At 45.0% G+C, this 20,900-nt stretch overlaps 1 protein-coding gene across 1 annotated transcript; it reads right to left on the minus strand.

Annotated features, from left to right (window-relative positions):
- Positions 1–121: 121 nt before the first annotated feature.
- LOC311125247 (protein MEMO1-like) lies at positions 122–20,236 on the minus strand. Its single transcript, XM_084199299.1, has 9 exons — positions 19,881–20,236; positions 13,667–13,748; positions 13,017–13,085; positions 12,478–12,590; positions 10,504–10,615; positions 8,281–8,423; positions 7,953–8,029; positions 5,065–5,169; positions 122–2,576 (listed from the first exon to the last, which is right to left on the minus strand). The coding sequence occupies exons 1-9, from the start codon at positions 19,939–19,941 to the stop codon at positions 2,445–2,447; spliced, it is 894 nt and encodes a 297-aa protein (XP_084055425.1). The 5' UTR covers positions 19,942–20,236; the 3' UTR covers positions 122–2,444.
- Positions 20,237–20,900: the final 664 nt, after the last annotated feature.

Consider the following 20,900-nt stretch of genomic DNA (forward strand, 5'->3'; position numbering starts at 1 on the left):
GGTGGGATTGAATCCTGGTCTTAGTGCTGTTACTTTAACTTAAAAACATCTAAAACATTTTATTAAGTTTACTATGAACAAGTATGATGAATGCTTTAAGAAAAAGACACCAGAGAATAAATATTTTCAGTCAATTTTACTCTTTTCTTTTTGTAACATGAATCCTACGTAAATAGTCTTAGAGATGCTTTAATCAGTTTAACCTGAGATTAAAAAACTCCTTCTGGGGAGTTATACTTCATTATTTTTATAAATGGAGGTTTAATGTGAATCTGAGGAGTAACTTTCACTCTCTTTACGCAACAGAATACAAAAAAAATACAAAAAACAATAACAGTTAAACATAAGGAACAAAAATATGAATCCTCCTGAACAGGGACAGTAAATTGAGGGCCAGTCCCAATTCGCTCCCTAGCACTTCCCTTTGGCCCTTCGATGTTTGTAGATCTGCAAGGTGTTAGCAAAGTCTTAGCCGAGGGGAAAGGGTGGGGAGAGAATTGGTACCGATTGGTTGAATACACTTCTCCCATGCTGAAGTAAGGGGACAACAGGTGGATACCATCTCAGACAAAGGTAGAGGGGGACAACAGGTGGATACCATCTCAGACAAAGGTAGAGGGGGACAACAGGCGATACCATCTCAGACAAAGGTAGAGGGGGACAACAGGTGGATACCATCTCAGACAAAGGTAGAGGGGGACAACAGGTGGATACCATCTCAGACAAAGGTAGAGGGGGACAACAGGGCGATACCATCTCAGACAAAGGTAGAGGGGGACAACAGGTGGATACCATCTCAGACAAAGGTAGAGGGGGACAACAGGTGGATACCATCTCAGACAAAGGTAGAGGGGGACAACAGGTGGATACCATCTCAGACAAAGGCAGAGGGGGACAACAGGTGGATACCATCTCAGACAAAGGTAGAGGGGGACAACAGGTCAGAACAGGTCATATACTCTACAGTGTACTGGTGGACATATTGGGAGATATTATATTTCTGGGCACTAGGTGAGAGCAGACCTACACGAGTAGAATCATTACGCTAGGAGGTAAACAGTCTCAAAGACAAATTAAAAAGCAAACATACTATACGTCTAATATATGTGTTGTATTGTACAGCAGAGGGTTAGTTAGTGAACTGGTTGGCCGTATCCCAAATAGCACCTTATTCCCTTTGGAGTGCACTACCTTTGACCTGATCCTCCGTCCTGACCGCTGTTCTCTCGTTTCACTTCGTCCATCTTTCATAAGGTCCGCATAGCAGAATGTAAGCTTGCGAGATCAGGATGTCCGAACGACACTAATTAGGGAAGTGCACTATATAGGCAACAGGGTGGCATTTGGGAACGACACTAATTAGGGAAGTGCACTATATAGGCAACAGGGTGGCATTTGGGACGCTCCTTGTGTGCAACCCTTTGTTAGCAACTACAATAGTAGGCTTCATTATGTTAAACAACGGTGGTAGCTAGTAGCTACCTGGGATGCTATTCTCAGTGTGTCCCAAATTGCACCCTAAGGGGGCCGGTCAAAGGTTGTGCGAATAGGGTGGCATTTGGGACTCTAGCCAGGGTATTATTACTGGGACATTATCATAGCTTGTAAAGCAGTCAGTCAAAACACTATTTTCCATTTCCATCTGCAGTTCATTTATTATTCATTTAGTAAGTCCTACAAGACCCCCAAATACACCCCCCTTAACCCCCTACAAGACCCCCAAAACCCCCCACTTACAAGACCCCCAAATACACCTCCCTTAACCCCATACAAGACCCCCAAATTCACCCTCTTACCCACTACAAGACCCCCAAATAGACCCCCACTTACAAGACCCCCAAATACACCCCCCTTAACCCCATACAAGACCCCCAAATTCACCCTCTTACCCACTACAAGACCCCCAAATACACCCCCCTTAACCCCATACAAGACCCCCAAATTCACCCTCTTACCCCCTACAACACTCCTTCCCTCCCCACCAATCTCAGAAACTGCAACTTCAAGCAAAAGTTTTAAGACTGAAAGAAAAAAAACTCTCCCGACTCACAACTGGGGAGAGGGGGAGGCAGGGAGGGGTGCTGTGGATATAATAGCTCTTCTCATTGGCTAGCGGAGTTAGGGTGTGTCCAGGTCGTCGTTATGACGATAGAGGTTCAGGGGTTCAGAGCTGCAGTAGCCCTTCGAAAGGGATGCGTCCCAAATTGCACCCTATTACCTAGTGCACTATGACCAGAGTCCTATGGACCCTGCGATAAGACTAGCGTCCTGTCCAGGGGGGTGGACTTGTATATCAAGCTGCCTCACACTACAGAATCAGGAGATAGCCGGAATGGCCCATAGGGCAGGAGCCTATGGACAAGGCTACCATGGGCCCTGGTCAAAAGTAGTGCAGTGTAATGGGGAATAGGGTGCCAATGGGAACACGTTTGAGGTGGACCACATCAATGTACAATGAGGGCCCCGGCTGCGTAGCTAACAGAGCTGTCCTGCCAGTTCCTGCACTGGGACGACTGGGCATAGTTTAGGAAGGAGAAGTTCATCTCTGTTCCACTCTTCCTCAGCTCAGACACAGCCTGGAAAACACAACCAATCACACACAGGAACAGTCAGATACACGTCACATGACACAGGAACAGTCAGATACACGTCACATGACACAGGAACAGTCAGATACACGTCACATGACACAGGAACAGTCAGATACACGTCACATGACACAGGAACAGTCAGATACACGTCACATGACACAGGAACAGTCAGATATACGTCACATGACACAGGAACAGTCAGATATATGTCACATGACACAGGAACAGTCAGATACACGTCACATGACACAGGAACAGTCAGATACACGTCACATGACACAGGAACAGTCAGATATACGTCACATGACACAGGAACAGTCAGATATACGTCACATGACACAGGAACAGTCAGATACACGTCACATGACACAGGAACAGTCAGATATACGTCACATGACACAGGAACAGTCAGATATACGTCACATGACACAGGAACAGTCAGATACACGTCACATGACACAGGAACAGTCAGATACACACTACAAGTCAAAAGTTTGGACACACCTACTCATTCAAGGGTTTCTTTATTTTTACTATTTTCTACATTGTAGAATAATAGTGAAGACATCAAAACTATGAAATAACACATATGGAATCATGTAGTAACCAAAAAAGTGTTAAACAAATCAAAATATTATTTTATATTTCAGAATCTTCAAATAGCCACCCTTTGCCTTGATGACAGCTTTGCACACTCTTAACCAGCTTCACCTGGAATGCTTTTCCAACAGTCTTGAAGGAGTTCCCACATATGCTGAGCACTTGTTGGCTGCTTTTCCTTCACACTGTGGTCCGACTCATCCCAAACCATCTCAATTGGGTTGAGGTCAGGGGATTGTGGAGGCCAGGTCATCTGATGCAGCACTCCATCACTCTCCTTCTTGGTAAAATAGCCCTTACACAGCTTGGAGGTGTGTTGGGTCATTGTCCTGTTGAAAAACAAATGATAGTCCCACTAAGCCCAAACCAGATGGGATGGCGTATCACTGTAGAATGCTGTGGTAGCCATGCCAGTTAAGTGTGCCTTGAATTCTAAATAAATCACAGACAGTGTCACCAGCAAAGCACCCCCACACCATAACACCTCCTCCTCCATGCTTTACGGTGGGAAATACACATGCGGAGATCATCGGTTCACCCACACCGCGTCTCACAAAGACACAGCGGTTGGAACCAAAAATCTCCAATTTGGACTCCAGACCAAAGGACACATTTCCACCGGTCTAATGTCCATTGCTCGTGTTTCTTGGCCCAAGCAAGTCTCTTCTTCTTATTGGTGTCCTTTAGTAGTGGTTTCTTTGCAGCAATTCGACCATGAAGGCCTGATTCACACAGTCTCCTCTGAACAGTTGATGTTAAGATGTGTCTGTTACTTGAACTCTGTGAAGCATTTATTTGGGCTGCAATTTCTGAGGCTGGTAACTCTAATTAACTTATCCTCTTAAGCAGAGGTAAATCTGGGTCTTCCATTCCTGTGGTGGTCCTCATGAGATCCATTTTCATCATAGCGCTTGATGGTTTTTGCGACTGCACTTTAAGAAACTTTCAAAGTTCTTGACATTTTCCGTATTGACTGACCTTCATGTCTTAAAGTAATGACGGACTGTCGTTTCTCTTTGCTTATTTGAGCTATTCTTGCCATAATATGGATTTGGTCTTTTACCAAATAGGGCTATCTTCTGTATACCCCCCTTCACCTTATTACAACACAACTGATTGGCTCAAACACATTAAGGAGGAAAGAAATTCCACAAATTGGAAGGCACACCTGTTAACTGAAATACATTCCAGGTGACTACCTCATGAAGCTGGTTGAGAGAATGCCAAGAGTGTGCAAAGCTGTCATCAAGGAAAAGGGTGGCTATTTGAAGAATCTCAAATATAAAATATATTTTGATTTGTTTAATACTTTTTCGGGTTACTACATGATTCCATATGTGTTATTTCATAGTTTTGATGTCTTCACTATTATTCTACAATGTAGAAAATAATACAAATATAGAAAAAAACTCTTGAATGAGTAGGTGTGTCCAAACTTTTGACTGGTACATCACATAACACAGCCCTGTGTGCAAGAAGACGTGTGTAACTAAGAAAAGGTGAATGCCTGATGCTATACTGATATGCCTGATGCTATACTGATATGCCTGATGCTATACTGATATGCCTGATGCTATACTGATATGCCTGATGCTATACTGATATGCCTGATGCTATACTGATATGCCTGATGCTATACTGATATGCCTGATGCTATACTGATATGCCTGATGCTATACTGATATGCCTGATGCTATACTGATATGCCTGATGCTATACTGATATGCCTGATGCTATACTGATATGCCTGTTGTTGTACCCGTATGGTCGTTGTTGTACCCGTATGGTCGTTGTTTTACCCGTATGGTCGTTGTTGTACCCGTATGGTCGTTGTTTTACCCGTATGGTCGTTGTTGTACCCGTTATGACTCACGTTTAGCAGCACTCCAATAGGATGACGTCCACAGATGGTGTTGTGGTATTTCTTCAAGTAGTTGGTGAAGGACATGGGGTCCAGTGTTTCTATAATGCCCATACCCTGGAGAGACAAGACAGAGGGGTTCAGAACCCAGCCTGATACACCTAACAGTTAGCTATCTAACCCTAACCCTGGAGAGACAAGACAGAGGGGTTCAGAACCCAGTCTGATACACCTAACAGTTAGCTATCTAACCCTAACCCTGGAGAGACAAGACAGAGGGGTTCAGAACCCAGTCTGATACACCTAACAGTTAGCTATCTAACCCTAACCCTGGAGACAAGACAGAGGGGTTCAGAACCCAGTCTGATACACCTAACAGTTAGCTATCTAACCCTAACCCTGGAGAGACAAGACAGAGGGGTTCAGAACCCAGTCTGATACACCTAACAGTTAGCTATATCACCCTAACCCTGGAGAGACAAGACAGAGGGGTTCAGAACCCAGTCTGATACACCTAACAGTTAGCTATATCACCCTAACCCTGGAGAGACAAGACAGAGGGGTTCAGAACCCAGTCTGATACACCTAACAGTTAGCTATCTAACCCTAACCATGGAGAGACAAGACAGAGGGGTTCAGAACCCAGTCTGATACACCTAACAGTTAGCTATCTAACCCTAACCCTGGAGAGACAAGACAGAGGGGTTCAGAACCCAGTCTGATACACCTAACAGTTAGCTATCTAACCCTAACCCTGGAGAGACAAGACAGAGGGGTTCAGAACCCAGTCTGATACACCTAACAGTTAGCTATCTCACCCTAACCCTGGAGAGACAAGACAGAGGGGTTCAGAACCCAGTCTGATACACCTAACAGTTAGCTATCTAACCCTAACCCTGGAGAGACAAGACAGAGGGGTTCAGAACCCAGTCTGATACACCTAACAGTTAGCTATATCACCCTAACCCTGGAGAGACAAGACAGAGGGGTTCAGGACCCAGTCTGATACACCTAACAGTTAGCTATCTAACCCTAACCCTGGAGAGACAAGACAGAGGGGTTCAGAACCCAGCCTGATACACCTAACAGTTAGCTATCTAACCCTAACCATGGAGAGACAAGACAGAGGGGTTCAGAACCCAGCCTGATACACCTAACAGTTAGCTATATCACCCTAACCCTGGAGAGACAAGACAGAGGGGTTCAGAACCCAGCCTGATACACCTAACAGTTAGCTATCTAACCCTAACCCTGGAGAGACAAGACAGAGGGGTTCAGAACCCAGTCTGATACACCTAACAGTTAGCTATATCACCCTAACCCTGGAGAGACAAGACAGAGGGGTTCAGAACCCAGCCTGATACACCTAACAGTTAGCTATCTAACCCTAACCCTGGAGAGACAAGACAGAGGGGTTCAGAACCCAGCCTGATACACCTAACAGTTAGCTATCTAACCCTAACCCTGGAGAGACAAGACAGAGGGGTTCAGAACCCAGCCTGATACACCTAACAGTTAGCTATCTAACCCTAACCCTGGAGAGACAAGACAGAGGGGTTCAGAACCCAGCCTGATACACCTAACAGTTAGCTATCTAACCCTAACCCTGGAGAGACAAGACAGAGGGGTTCAGAACCCAGTCTGATACACCTAACAGTTAGCTATATCACCCTAACCCTGGAGAGACAAGACAGAGGGGTTCAGAACCCAGTCTGATACACCTAACAGTTAGCTATATCACCCTAACCCTGGAGAGACAAGACAGAGGGGTTCAGAACCCAGTCTGATACACCTAACAGTTAGCTATATCACCCTAACCCTGGAGAGACAAGACAGAGGGGTTCAGAACCCAGTCTGATACACCTAACAGTTAGCTATATCACCCTAACCCTGGAGAGACAAGACAGAGGGGTTCAGAACCCAGTCTGATACACCTAACAGTTAGCTATATAACCCTAACCCTGGAGAGACAAGACAGAGGGGTTCAGAACCCAGTCTGATACACCTAACAGTTAGCTATCTAACCCTAACCCTGGAGAGACAAGACAGAGGGGTTCAGAACCCAGTCTGATACACCTAACAGTTAGCTATATCACCCTAACCCTGGAGAGACAAGACAGAGGGGTTCAGAACCCAGCCTGATACACCTAACAGTTAGCTATCTAACCCTAACCCTGGAGAGACAAGACAGAGGGGTTCAGAACCCAGCCTGATACACCTAACAGTTAGCTATCTAACCCTAACCCTGGAGAGACAAGACAGAGGGGTTCAGGACCCAGCCTGATACACCTAACAGTTAGCTATCTAACCCTAACCCTGGAGACAAGACAGAGGGGTTCAGAACCCAGCCTGATACACCTAACAGTTAGCTATCTAACCCTAACCCTGGAGACAAGACAGAGGGGTTCAGAACCCAGTCTGATACACCTAACAGTTAGCTATCTAACCCTAACCCTGGAGAGACAAGACAGAGGGGTTCAGAACCCAGCCTGATACACCTAACAGTTAGCTATCTAACCCTAACCCTGGAGAGACAAGACAGAGGGGTTCAGGACCCAGCCTGATACACCTAACAGTTAGCTATCTAACCCTAACCCTGGAGAGACAAGACAGAGGGGTTCAGAACCCAGTCTGATACACCTAACAGTTAGCTATCTAACCCTAACCCTGGAGAGACAAGACAGAGGGGTTCAGAACCCAGTCTGATACACCTAACAGTTAGCTATCTAACCCTAACCCTGGAGAGACAAGACAGAGGGGTTCAGGACCCAGCCTGATACACCTAACAGTTAGCTATATCACCCTAACCCTGGAGAGAGAGAGGTGGTCTCAATCAAGCGATATGAGAAGTGTGGTGTTACAACCTAGTGTGGAAGTGAATATCAGAATGTGTTGTTAACCATTTTATCAAGGTGTTCAATGGATCTGTGGATCTCTCCTTGAGCCTCGTCATAGTAGGTGTAGCGGAACCGTTGGCCTGTTGGGGAGGAGGGAAAGATATTAAGTCAGACCCAACCCTGAAGGAGACAGAACCATTGTTTCTATATTTAGAACGCCTTTCACACGATTGCCCTGAACCAAACTAAACAGTGCTGGCTTTTCTTTTCACGTTATCTTTCCAGCACAGTTCCAGCAACTACGGTGGATAGATGTATAGCCAGACTAGCTCAACTCAGTAGCGTGAACAGGGTATAATATCGATCTCTACCAGTCCTGCTCAGTACGTACCCCAGTGGCAGAAGTCAGAGGAGATGTTGAACAAGTTGGAGGGATCAGCCAGATACCTGCTGAGCAGTTTCCCATAGTCCTGTTCTTTAGACTCACTGAGGGCTCCCACCAGCACCGGGACAATGCTGAGCTCATCTTTATGACTGTAGTAGGAGAGGGAGACGACACATTACAAGTCCGTATGTGTGTGATGTACTGGGGACAGTTACCTGACCAAGATGGTAGAAGCTTTTACAGGGACTGAACACTTGTAAACCAACCTAATAAAAAAGGTGTGTTTATTAAAACCAACCAAACACAAGGTACAGTTGAAGTCGGAAGTTTACATACACCTTAGCCAAATACATTTAAACTCAGTTTTTCACAATTCCTGACATTTAATCCTAGTAAGAATTCCCTGTATTAGGTCAGTTAGGATCACCACTTTATTTTAAGAATGTGAAATGTCAGAATAATAGTAGAGAGAATTATTTATTTAAGCTTTTATTTATTTCAATACATTTCCAGTGGGTCAGAAGTTTACATACACTCAATTAGTATTTGGTAGCATGGTCTTTAAATTGTTTAACTTGGGTCAAACGTTTTGGGTAGCCTTCCACAAGCTTCCCACAATAAGTTGGGTGAATTTTGGCCCATTCCTCCTGACAGAGCTGGTGTAACTGAGTCAGGTTTGTAGGCCTCCTTGCTCGCACACACCTTTTCAGTTCTGCCCACAAATGTTCTATAGGATTGAGGTCAGGGCTTTGTGATGGCCACTCCAATACCTTGACTTTGTTGTCCTTAAGCCATTTTGCCACAACCTTGGAAGTACGCTTAGGGTCATTGTCCATTTGGAAGACCCATTTGCGACCAAGCTTTAAACTTCCTGACTGATGTCTTGAGATGTTGCTTCAATATATCCACATAATTTTCCTTCCTCATGATGCCATCTATTTTGTGAAGTGCACCAGTCCCTCCTGCAGCAAAGCACCCCCACAGCATGATGCTGCCACCCCCGTGCTTCACGGTTGGGATGGTGTTCTTCGGCTTGCAAGCATCCCCCTTTTTCCTCCAAACATAACAATGGTCATTATGGCCAAACGGTTCTATTTTTGTTTCATCAGACCGAGGACATTTCTCCAAAAAGTACGATCTTTGTCCCCGTTTACAGTTGCAAACAGTAGTCTGGCTTTTTAATGGCGGTTTTGGAGCAGTGGCTTCTTCCTTGCTGAGCGGCCTATCAGGTTATGTTGATATAGGACTTGTTTTACTGTGGATATAGATACTTTTGTACCTATTTCCTCCAGCATCTTCACAAGGTCCTTTGCTGTTGTTCTGGGATTGATTTGCACGTTTCGCACCAAAGTACGTTCATCTCTAGGAGACAGAACGCATCTCCTTCCTGAGCGGTATGACGGCTGCGTGGTCCCATGGTGTTTATACTTGCGTACTATTGTTTGTACAGATGAACGTGGTACCTTCAGGCATTTGGAAATTGCTCCCAAGGATGAACCAGACTTGTGGAGGTCTACCATTTTTTTCTGAGGTCTTGGCTGATTTCTTTTGATTTTCCCATGATGTCAAGCAGAGGCACTGAGTTTGAAGGTAGGCCTTGAAATACATCCACAGGTACACCTCCAATTGACTCAAATTATGTCAATTAGCCTATCAGAAGCTTCTAAAGCCATGACATCATTTTCTGGAATTTTCCAAGCTGTTTAAAGGCACAGTCAACTTAGTGTATGTAAACTTCTGACCCACTGGAATTGTGATTAAGTGAAATAATCTGTCTGTAAACAATTGTTGGAAAAATTACTTGTGTCATGCACAAAGTAGATGTCCTAACCGACTTGCCAAAACTATAGTTTGTTAACAAGAAATGTGTGGAGTGGTTGAAAAACAAGTTTTAATGACTTCCGACTTCAACTGTATGTGTGTGTTTATTAAACCAACCTAACACAAGGTGTGTGTGTGTTTATTGAGTGGGTCCATTAATTGAGCATGCAGGCCTTATTTCATTAGTAAACAATCAATCATAAACCATAGTAATGACTCAAACCATCCTGGGGCTGGGGGAGACCGAGAGAGAGAACTACACAAAATGTCAAGGCAAACCAGTCATTACTGACCCACAGCTCTCCTCTATTGGTCACGAATCCCTGCAGCCTCTCAGGCCTGTATTACTGTCCTCTCTGCTTGTGATTATTGAAGCAGACATCCTTTTAGCTAGTTCCTCTGTCTTACCTCTCCATGGCTTTAGCAGTGTAAGGCAGGTGCATTTCAATGCTGTGCTCATCCTCGTCTGTCTGAAGACTCATCCTCTCAAACATCCCAGTCTTCCAGAGGTCAGCATAGACTAGAGAGAGAGAGGGGGAGGGAGAGAGAGAGAGACAGAGAGAGAGAGACAGAGAGAGAGAGACAGAGAGAGAGAGACAGAGAGAGAGAGACAGAGAGACAGAGAGAGAGAGAGAGACAGAGAGAGAGACAGAGAGAGAGACAGAGAGAGAGACAGAGAGAGAGAGAGACAGAGACAGAGAGAGACAGAGAGAGAGAGAGACAGAGAGAGAGAGACAGAGAGAGAGAGAGACAGAGAGAGAGAGACAGAGAGAGAGAGACAGAGAGAGAGAGACAGAGAGAGAGAGACAGAGAGACAGAGAGAGAGACAGAGAGACAGAGAGAGAGAGACAGAGAGAGAGAGAGAGAGAGACAGAGAGAGAGAGAGAGAGAGAGGTGAGGATTCAATATGCACATGAATTATTACTGGCCAAGTAAGGCTTGAATTAGCATATTACTGCTAGTCCTTAGCATGTATTTGTCCTGAACCGTTCTGGTACGGGGACCTGGGTTCGGTCCGCACTGTGAACCCAAATGAATACATAACAATAAGAACCCTCAGCCAATAGACTACGCTGCCTTGTACGCTGCCGAGTACATCTGAGCTGAAAAACGATTTCAGGCTATTCAGTTAAAACAACTACAGCCTATGCAGACATTGTAATCAAATCTTAACTGGTGCATTTCAAACTGTCCTTTTGTGAGGCGCAGCGGGGAACTAGTTCTGTACGATGGCGAGTGGTGGGGGTCGATAAACCAGGAGGATTTCTCCATCATCGTTTAAAATCTCCAGTTTGGGAACATTTTGGCTTCCCAGTAGATTACAACGCCGATGGACAGAGAGTTGCGGATAAAAGGTTAACAGTATGTCGCCACGCTCAACGAGAATAGCCTCTGCAGCTGCCAACACCTCAAAACAGGTTGACACATTTAGGCCGACATCACCCCAGTATACCGGAGCATGACGGAAACGCAAAGACACTACAACACAACATCGTCTCCCCTCTGCAGTCAAGCAGCCCTTGGCAGCTGATTCTGACCGGGCCGAAGAAATTACAAGAGCGATAGGTGTTTTTGCCGCGGATATGCCACGCCTTTCTCAGTGGTCGAGAGGAACAGGAGGCTTCAGCACCTCGTGACCTCTTCCTCGAGCCACGTTAGGAACTTCCTTCTCCCACCCATTTCAGCAAACAGCTATTACCTGCTTCTATATAAGCAAGCTAAAGCCGAAGTTGTCAGTGAATTGGCCAACGCACCCTGTGTTGCCTTTCCTACAGATGGACGGACCTGCGGGGCTACAGAGAGCTACATCACATGACCCTGGAGTGGGAAATGACAAGTACCACGCTACAGACACGCCCCCTTTATGAGAGTCACAAGCGTGCGAAGAAAAACATTACAGCCTATACACACGCATATATCAGGAATACCAACACTTGTTTTTTTTTTTTTTTTATAAACTATAATGAACTACAGTAACTGTTGGCATTTCATTTTCCCGCTGTACTGAAACCGAACCGTGATCCCAAAACCGCAATACATACCGAACTGTAGGTTTGGTGAACCGGTCCACACCTACTAGACACACTGCAGCTTGTTTGGTTTGTTTGTTCGTCAGTGAGAATGTCTCTTTTCCAGTGTCAGTCAGACGGTTGGTCCCCTGAGGACATTTACGGTTTTTGTTTTTTTCTACAAGTGTCAAGCTTCGAAGTTTAAAAAGGCAAAATACAACACAGAAACATCAAAAACAAGGTTCTTGACATTAGGAAAACTAGAAAATTACCCCGTCTGGTCAATCCGGAGGTCGTCGAGCAGTGTTATAAACCATTCATTAGAGGACAGGGCACAGAACGTGTGTGTGTGTGTGTGTGTGCGTGTACCTACCATTCTGGTCAATCCGGAGGTCGTAGAGAGGGGTTTTATAAACCTCAGCAGATGACAGGGCACAGCGGGACAGAGGAACGTGGTGAGACGGACCCAAGATGAACACCCTGCGACTACAGGGGGGAAGAGAGGACTCCGTCACCTCACTCTGTCACCTTTTACCTCTCTGACTCACATTAGCAGCTCAGTGGACCATTCACCGGGCCATTAGTAGCCAGGCTTTTCGCTCACGTTGTTCCAAGGTGAAGCCGTGACAGAGGCTAGGCCAATACCGCTAAATACTCTCTGTCTGAGGTAACTAAGGGCGGATAGTTCCTTCAGGGTGAAACAGGGCAGGCAGATCTAAGGTTTGATAAGGAGGGAAAATGTAGAAACGAAAAACAATACATTTACATTTTAAAACCATCTAATTTCGATATATAATGTGATGATACTTCTACATGGAAATTCATTTCGTTACTGACAAAAAAAGTTGTTTTATTTATTAAAAATTCACTGAACATTTGTAATGTAACTGTAAACGAGGTTAAATGACTTACGTGACAGAAGGGTCTATCTGTTTGTATGCGTGTGCAGCACAAGCGCCACAGTAGGAATACCCTGCATGCCTGAAATCACAGATATCTGTTAGGAGGAAGTGACATCATGGCAGCAAGACACCATTACATTTACATTTACATTTTTAGTCATTTAGCAGACGCTCTTATCCAGACCGACTTACAGTTAGTGAGTGCATACATTTTTGTAATATTTTTTTTTCATACTGGCCCCCTGTGGGAATTGAACCCACAACCCTGGCGTTGCAAACGCCATGCTCTACCAACTGAGCTACATCCCTGCCGGCCATTCCCTCCCCTACCCTGGACGACGCTGGGCCAATTCTGCGCCGCCCCATGGGTCTCCCGGTCGCGGCCGACTACGACAGAGCCTGGATTCGAACCAGGATCTCTAGTGGCACAGCTAGCACTGCGACGCAGTGCCTTAGACCACAGCGCCACTCGGGAGACTGGAACAATAGAAAAGACGACATCCTTTGAGGACGACCTTTGACCTGCCACTGCCCCCATCACTACATTTACATTTGAGTCATTCATACGCCGTTATCAAAAATCATATTTAGAGAGTGACTCTTGACGACAAGATGAGGCCTTTTCACATGACAGATATCACAACGACCAGTGGTGCTTACGGTGCTATGATTGCTCTGGCTGGTGTGACAGTGGACTGGGCTTGAGACAACCAACCTTCCAGTTGTGTATTCAGCTGGGAGCCTGAAAGGGAAGCGACGGAACAAATTAAAAGAAAAATAACACTTTCCGTACGAAACAGAAATTGGTCTTCTGCTGGACCCAACCGCTCTTATACAGTGCCTTCCGAAAGTGGATTACATTGAGATTTTGTGTCACTAGCCTACACACAATACCCCATAATGTCAAAGTCGAAATATGTTTTCATATATATATATATATATATATATTTTTTTTTTTTTTTTTTTGATGAATTACAAATTAAAAGCTGAAATGTTTTGAGTCAATAAGTATTCAACCCCTTTGTTATGGCAAGCCTAAATAAGTTCAGGGGTAAAAATGGGCTTAACAAGGTCACCTAATAAGTTGCATGGACTCACTCTGTGTGCAAGACATAACATTATCTGTAAGGTCCCTCAGTCGAGCAGTGTATTTCAAACACAGATTCAACCACAAAGACCAGGGAGGTTTTCCAATGCCTCACAAAGGGCACCTATTAGTAGATGAGTAAAAATAAAAAAAAGCGGACATTGAAATTCCCTTTGAGCATGGTGAAATTATTAATTACACTTTGAATGGTGTATCAATACACCCAGCCACTACAACGATACAGGTGTCCTTCCTAACTCAGTTGCCGGAGAGGAAGGAAACTGCTCAGGGATTTCACCATGAGGCCAATGGTGACTTTAAAACAGTTACAGAGTTTAATGGCTGTGATAGGAGAAAACTGAGGATGGATCAACAACATTGTAGTTACTTCACAATACTAACCTAAATGACAGAGTGAAAAGAAGGAAGCCGGTACAGAATAAAAAAATACCAACAGTGCATTTATTTTTAATAAAAAAGTAAAATAAAACAACAAAAAAGCGTTGAGAAAAAAGAGCAGAAGTAAAATAAAATAACAGTAGGGAGGCTATATATACAGGGAGGTACCGGTGCAGAGTCAATGTGCGGGGGCACCGGCTAGTTGAGGTAGTTGAAGTTATATGTACATGTGGGTAGAGTTAAAGTGACTATGCATAAATAATTAACAGAGTAGCAGCAGCGTAAAAAGATGGGGTGGGGGGGCAGTGCAAATAGTCTGGGTAGCCATGATTAGCTGTTCAGGAGTCTTATGGCTTGGGGGTAGAAGCTGTTGAGAAGTATTTTGGACCTAGACTTGGAGCTCCGGTACCGCTTGCCGTGCGGTAGCAGAGAGTGACTAGGGTGGCTGGAGTCTGACAATTTTGAGGGCCTTCCTCTGACACCGCCTGGTATAGAGGTCCTGGATGGCAGGAAGCTTGGCCCCAGTGATGTACTGGGCCGTACACACTACCCTCTGTAGTGCCTTGCGGTCGGAGGCCGAGCAGTTGCCATACCAGGCGGTGATGCAACCAGTCAGGATGCTCTCGATGGTGCAGCTGTAGAATTTTTTGAGGATCTGAGGACCCATGCCAAAACTTTTCAGTCTCCTGGGGGGGAATAGGCTTTGTCGTGCCCTCTTCACAACTGTCTTGGTGTGTTTGGACCATGATAGTTTGTTGGTGATGTGGACACCAAGGAACTTGAAGCTCTCAACCTGTTCCACTACAGCCCGGTCGATGAGAATGAGGGCGTGCTCAGTCCTCTTTTTTTTCCCTGTAGTCCACAATCATCTCCTTTGTCTTGGTCACGTTGAGGGAGAGGTTGTTATCCTGGCACCACACGGCCAGGTCTCTGACCTCCTCCCTATAGGCTGTCTCATCGTTGTCGGTGATCAGGCCTACCACTGTTGTGTCGTCTGCAAACTTAATGATGGTGTTGGAGTCGTGCCTGGCCATGCAGTCATGGGTGAACAGGGAGTACAGGAGGGGACTGAGCACGCACCCCTGAGGGGCCCCCGTGTTGAGGATCAGTGTGGCAGATGTGTTGTTACCTACCCTTACCACCTGGGGGCGGCCCGTCAGGAAGTCCAGGATCCAGTTGTAGAGGGAGGTGTTTAGTCCCAGGATCCTTAGCTTAGTGATGAGCTTTGAGGGCACTATGGTGTTGAATGCTGAGCTGTAGTCAATGAATAGCATTCTCACGTAGGTGTTCCTCTTGTCCAGGTGGGAAAGGGCAGTGTGGAGTGCAATAGAGATTGCATCATCTGTGGATCTGTTGGGGCGGTATGCAAATTGGAGTGGGTCTAGGGTTTCTGGGATAATGGTGTTGATGTGAGCCATGACCAGCCTTTCAAAGCACTTCATGGCTACAGACGTCAGTGCCATGGGTCGGTAGTCATTTAGGCAGGTTATCTTAGTGTCCTTGGGCACGGGGACTATGGTGGTCTGCTTGAAACATGTTTGTATTACAGACTCAGTCAGGGACATGTTGAAAATGTCAGTGAAGACACTTGCCAGTTGGTCAGCGCATGCTCGGAGTACACGTCCTGGTAATCCGTCTGGCCCTGCGGCCTTGTGAATGTTGACCTGCTTAAAAAGTCTTACTCACATCGGCTACGGAGAGCGTGATCACACAGTCATCCGGAACAGCTGGTGCTCTTCTTGGCAGGAAGTAATGGGGGTCCATAATAAATACAAATAGGATGCGCAGAAGGGAACCACAATTTTGGCCCCCATAACAATATAGTTGAATAGCCCCGTCATAGCCATTCTAAGGATAGCTTTCCCACCTTGTTGGGTCTCCCGAGTGGCGCAGTGGTCTAAGGCACTGTATCGCAGTGCTAGCTGTGCCACTAGAGATCCTGGTTCGAATCCAGGCTCTGTCGTAGCCGGCCGCGACCGGGAGACCCATGAGGCGGCGCACAATTGGCCCAGCGTCGTCCAGGGTAGGGGAGGGAATGGCTGGCAGGGATTTGGCTCAGTTGGTAGAGCATGGCGTTTGCAACGCCAAGGTTGTGGGTTCGTTTCCCGTGGGGGGCCAGTATAAAAAATATATAAAAAATAATAATGTATGCACTCACTAACTGTAAGTCGCTCTGGATAAGAGCGTCTGCTAAATGACTAAAATGTCAAATGTAAATGTTGTTGTGACTGACTGGGTTTGAACCAGCGCTCCTGCATGTCACAAGACTATGTTATCCCGCTTAGCTAAAGCCCACAGGGATGAGATCTGGAAGTTAATGTAAAGGACGACACGCTGCTTACTCAGCGAGTACCGCTTCTTCCTGATTCAGCTCATACGGAGACTGAAACTCAGGACCTTTGCCTTGAAAACAAACGCGACCCCCCACCTCCGGTTGCATACCAACCCATCAAACTTTTTTTTTTTTTAAGGCCTTCTTCAATTGCGCAAGGGGCAAAACTTCAGGCTGAGGAGTGAGTTGTCACAGATCCCCATCTGCTACACTAATACCAGTCTTCAAGATCCAGCAAGGTTACTCATCACAACAGCGTGGTTTGGTGACCCATGTTTACGTGATGAGATACTCGTGTTAGTTGGACACGTCTCCGGCAACGGTACACATTATAAGGGTAACGTGACTGACTGGGTTAAGACTGTTAGCCTACTGAGCTAAAGCCTAGGCATTGGTTCTGTGACTTGGATGGGTCTCAGCTATATCCAGTCAGCTATATCCAGTCAGCCAATACCAGTCAGCTATATCCAGTCAGCTATATCCAGTCAGCTATATCCAGTCAGCTATATCCAGTCAGCTATATCCAGTCAGCTATATCCAGTCAGCTTTATCCAGTCAGCTATATCCAGTCAGCTATACCCAGTCAGCTATATCCAGTCAGCTATATCCAGTCAGCTATATTGGTGCCGTGATCTCTGAGTAGGAGGTCAAAGGGGGGGGGGGGGTGAAATGTATCCGGGGTCCACGCTCTTTTCATGAGTAACCTTGCCGAAGACTTGTGTTAGCTTCCTGAACTCGTCCCTATCGGCTTTAGCTAAGTGGGCTAACACAGTCGTGACATTAATTAGGAAGTGCTATGGGGCTAAGACAGGGCTATTCTTTTTACTCCGTAATTAATTATTTTTTACTCCCTTATAAACGTGTCTAGAGGGGAACAGAAGGCACGGCCATGCTCCAGAGAGTCTTAGCTTTCAGGAATGGGGTCATAGTAGCTTATAGTCCAAACGCTAGAGCCAAATTCACAGGAAGAAAATAAATTAAACATGCCACATTGGCTTCAGGAACCACCAGAAACCTGTTTAATACAGAGAGCGTTTTTGATTCTATCTGTTCTCTTCTATCATTCCTTGCTGGAAACGTACCAGAATGTTGTCTCTGGTTTTAATCTGAATTTATTGAACTTTTTTTGATGAATCTGAATGCGTCTGAGAAGTTGAATATATTAAACTTTGAGAAACTTGAAATTATAGTTTGTAAACTCGATACAAACAATTGTATCGAGACCATACTGAACCTGAATAAATATTGAATTTGAAAATGTAATTAAAAACATTTAAAACTGAATGCAATGTTAATTCAATTCAGTTTCAAACCATGAAATACAAATTCAATTTATGAATTCAATTAATCAATTTGTGCATTACAAATTCCAAAATATTACATTCAAATTCCAAATGCAAAAAATATTTAATTAAAATGCTGTTTCTGTTGGCACTGAAATCGCTCCCGTTTTTAGTCATTTATATGCTCTTATCCAGAGCGACTTACAGTTAGTGAGTGCATAAATTTTCCATACTGGTCCCCCGTGGGAAACGAACCCACAACCCTGGCATTGCAAGCGCCACGCTCTACCAACTGAGCTACACGGGGCCCTATGGGGCTCTGTGTTGAAGCCACTGTGCCTCCATATTGGCACTCCCCCACAATTGTAAACAAAATATTTTGGAAGCTTTAGAAATGCATTTATTAATTTCTACATTCGTTTTTGCCACATTCTATTATAGACACTGTAATGCTTACTTTTAACTGTGAGCTAAACAATTTTTTTTTTTTACAAATATATTAAAACATTTCCTAAAGTATAATTTTTTGAGATGATTCATGTTACTGTCCCCACTAAAACAACAAAAATACTTAAATACATTTAATTTTGTCCTTGAAACAATGAATTCCATTCATTCCTATGGAGGACTGCTCCTACTGGGAGTGCCAATATGGCCGACCAGTGGTTTCAGAGCCTCTCCATGGCCAATACATGGCATCAGCAATCCAGGGTTTATATGATCAGGCCATTTCATCTCACCAGGACAGGAGGAAAAAACCAATGCAGGCTTTGTTGCTCTGAGACAGCTGATTGGGAGAGCACGGCCTGTTGTGCTTTCCTATAATATAAAATAATTCCTCACCTCTCTCCTACTCAATTAGCCAACTAGCTAGCAACCTATCTATACTGAACAAAAATATAAACGCAACATATAAAGTGTTGGTTTCATGAGCTGAAATAAAAGATCTCAGACATTTTCCTATATGCACAAAAAGCTTTAGCTAAAATTTTGTGCACAAATTTGTTTACATCCCTGTTAATGAGCATTTCTCCTTAGCCAAGATAATCCATCCACCTGACAGGTGTGGCATATCAAGAAGCTGATTAAATAGCATGATCATTACACAGGTGCACCTTGTGCTGGGGACAATAAAAGGCCACTAAAATGTGCAGTTTTGTCAATGCCACAGATGTCTCCAGTTTTGAGGGAGCGTGTAATTGATATGCTGACTGCAGGAATGTCCACCAGAGCTGTTGCCATTGAATTTAATGTTAATTTCTCTACCATAAGCCACCTCCAACATCATTTTAGAGAACTTGGCTGTATGTCCAACCTGCCTCACAACACCAGCCAGCATCTGAGACCAGCCACCCGGACAGCTGATGAAACTGAGGAGTATTTCTGTTTGTCTGTAATAAAGCCCTTTTGTTGGGAAAAACTCATTCTGACTGGCTGGGCCTGGCTCCCCAGTGAGTGTGCCTGGCTCCCAAGTGTGTGGGTCTATGCCCTCCCAGGCCCACCCATGGCTGCGCCCCTTCCCAGTCATGTGAAATCCATAGATTAGGGCTTTATTTATTTCAATTGACTGATTTCCTTATATGAACTGTAACTCAGTAAAATCGTTGAAATTGGTGTGTTTATATTTTTGTTCAGTATAGTTACTTCCCAGGACAACAGCCCAAAGAGAGACCAGTCTCAAACCAAACACTACAGAGAGCTGTCTGCAGCTAGCTAGCTAGCTTGGTTAGATAACCCCTGGTCTCTAGCCCATTCCCCGGTTCAGTTCTCTACCTGAGGCGGCGTACCAACTGCCAGCGTGACTTGCTTCTCTGCACACTGTTCGGTTCGACATCTCAACTCCCGAGCTGCCTGTTGGAACCTGGTCAGGAAGAAAAAGTCCAAACCCAGGGGGAAAACAACTGGCCAGAAAGAAACCACCAACAAAAAACAAACGTCGGCTAGACAAAGAAGGAATGCAAAAAATAGGAAGTTAGCCAGCTAGATAAAAATGCTGAGAAAAGTTCGTCTGTTTGATAGCTAGCCAGCAGGCTACTTTAAAATACGATATTTGAAACGATAGTTACGGACGAACAAAAGCTCAATGCAGTGTGTCTGTTGGTTGCCAAAATAGCACCACTGACTTGACTAAAACTGGGGGTTGCGTAACTCGGGATCGCTCGTAGCGTCTTGTTACGCCTGTTACGTTAGTGCGTCAGTATCGACCTAACAGCCATTGGCTGGCAGCATATTTCAGAGGACGCCGATTCGTTGCTTCTTCGTGGCAGGTAAAAGGCGGGGTTAAACGTTTTCTAAAAATGACGTAAGGCTGCGTGGATTGGTTGCTCGAAGAGAATGCAAAGAAACTATTCGTAAAAAAATGTTGTAGGCGTGGCTATGACCCACCTGTAGAAAGTGGGTAAACTCGGTTTCGCCGGCACGCAAATATGATATTACTTGAATAGATGTGATTACATAGTTATGAAGTTTTGAACCCATTCATAAAGAGCCCTTTTGCCGTAATATTGTGTACCGCAATGCCGTGACCCGGATTCGAACCGGGGTTGCAGCGGCCACAACGCAGAGTACTAACCACTACATTTTAGTCATTTAGCAGACGCTCTTATCCAGAGCGATTTACAGTTAGTGAGTGCATACATTTTTTTCCTTGTTTTTTTCTCATACTGGTGGGAATCGAACCCACAACCCTGGCGTTGCAAGCGCCATGCTCTACCAACTGAGCTACACGGGACCACTATAAGGTCACGGCAAACTACCAGGGCTTGCACATGAATGGGAGACATTCCCCGCATA

Source organism: Coregonus lavaretus (genome assembly GCF_964263955.1).
Source record: "Coregonus lavaretus genome assembly, contig: HAP1_SCAFFOLD_931, whole genome shotgun sequence".
Classification (NCBI taxonomy): domain Eukaryota; kingdom Metazoa; phylum Chordata; class Actinopteri; order Salmoniformes; family Salmonidae; genus Coregonus; species Coregonus lavaretus.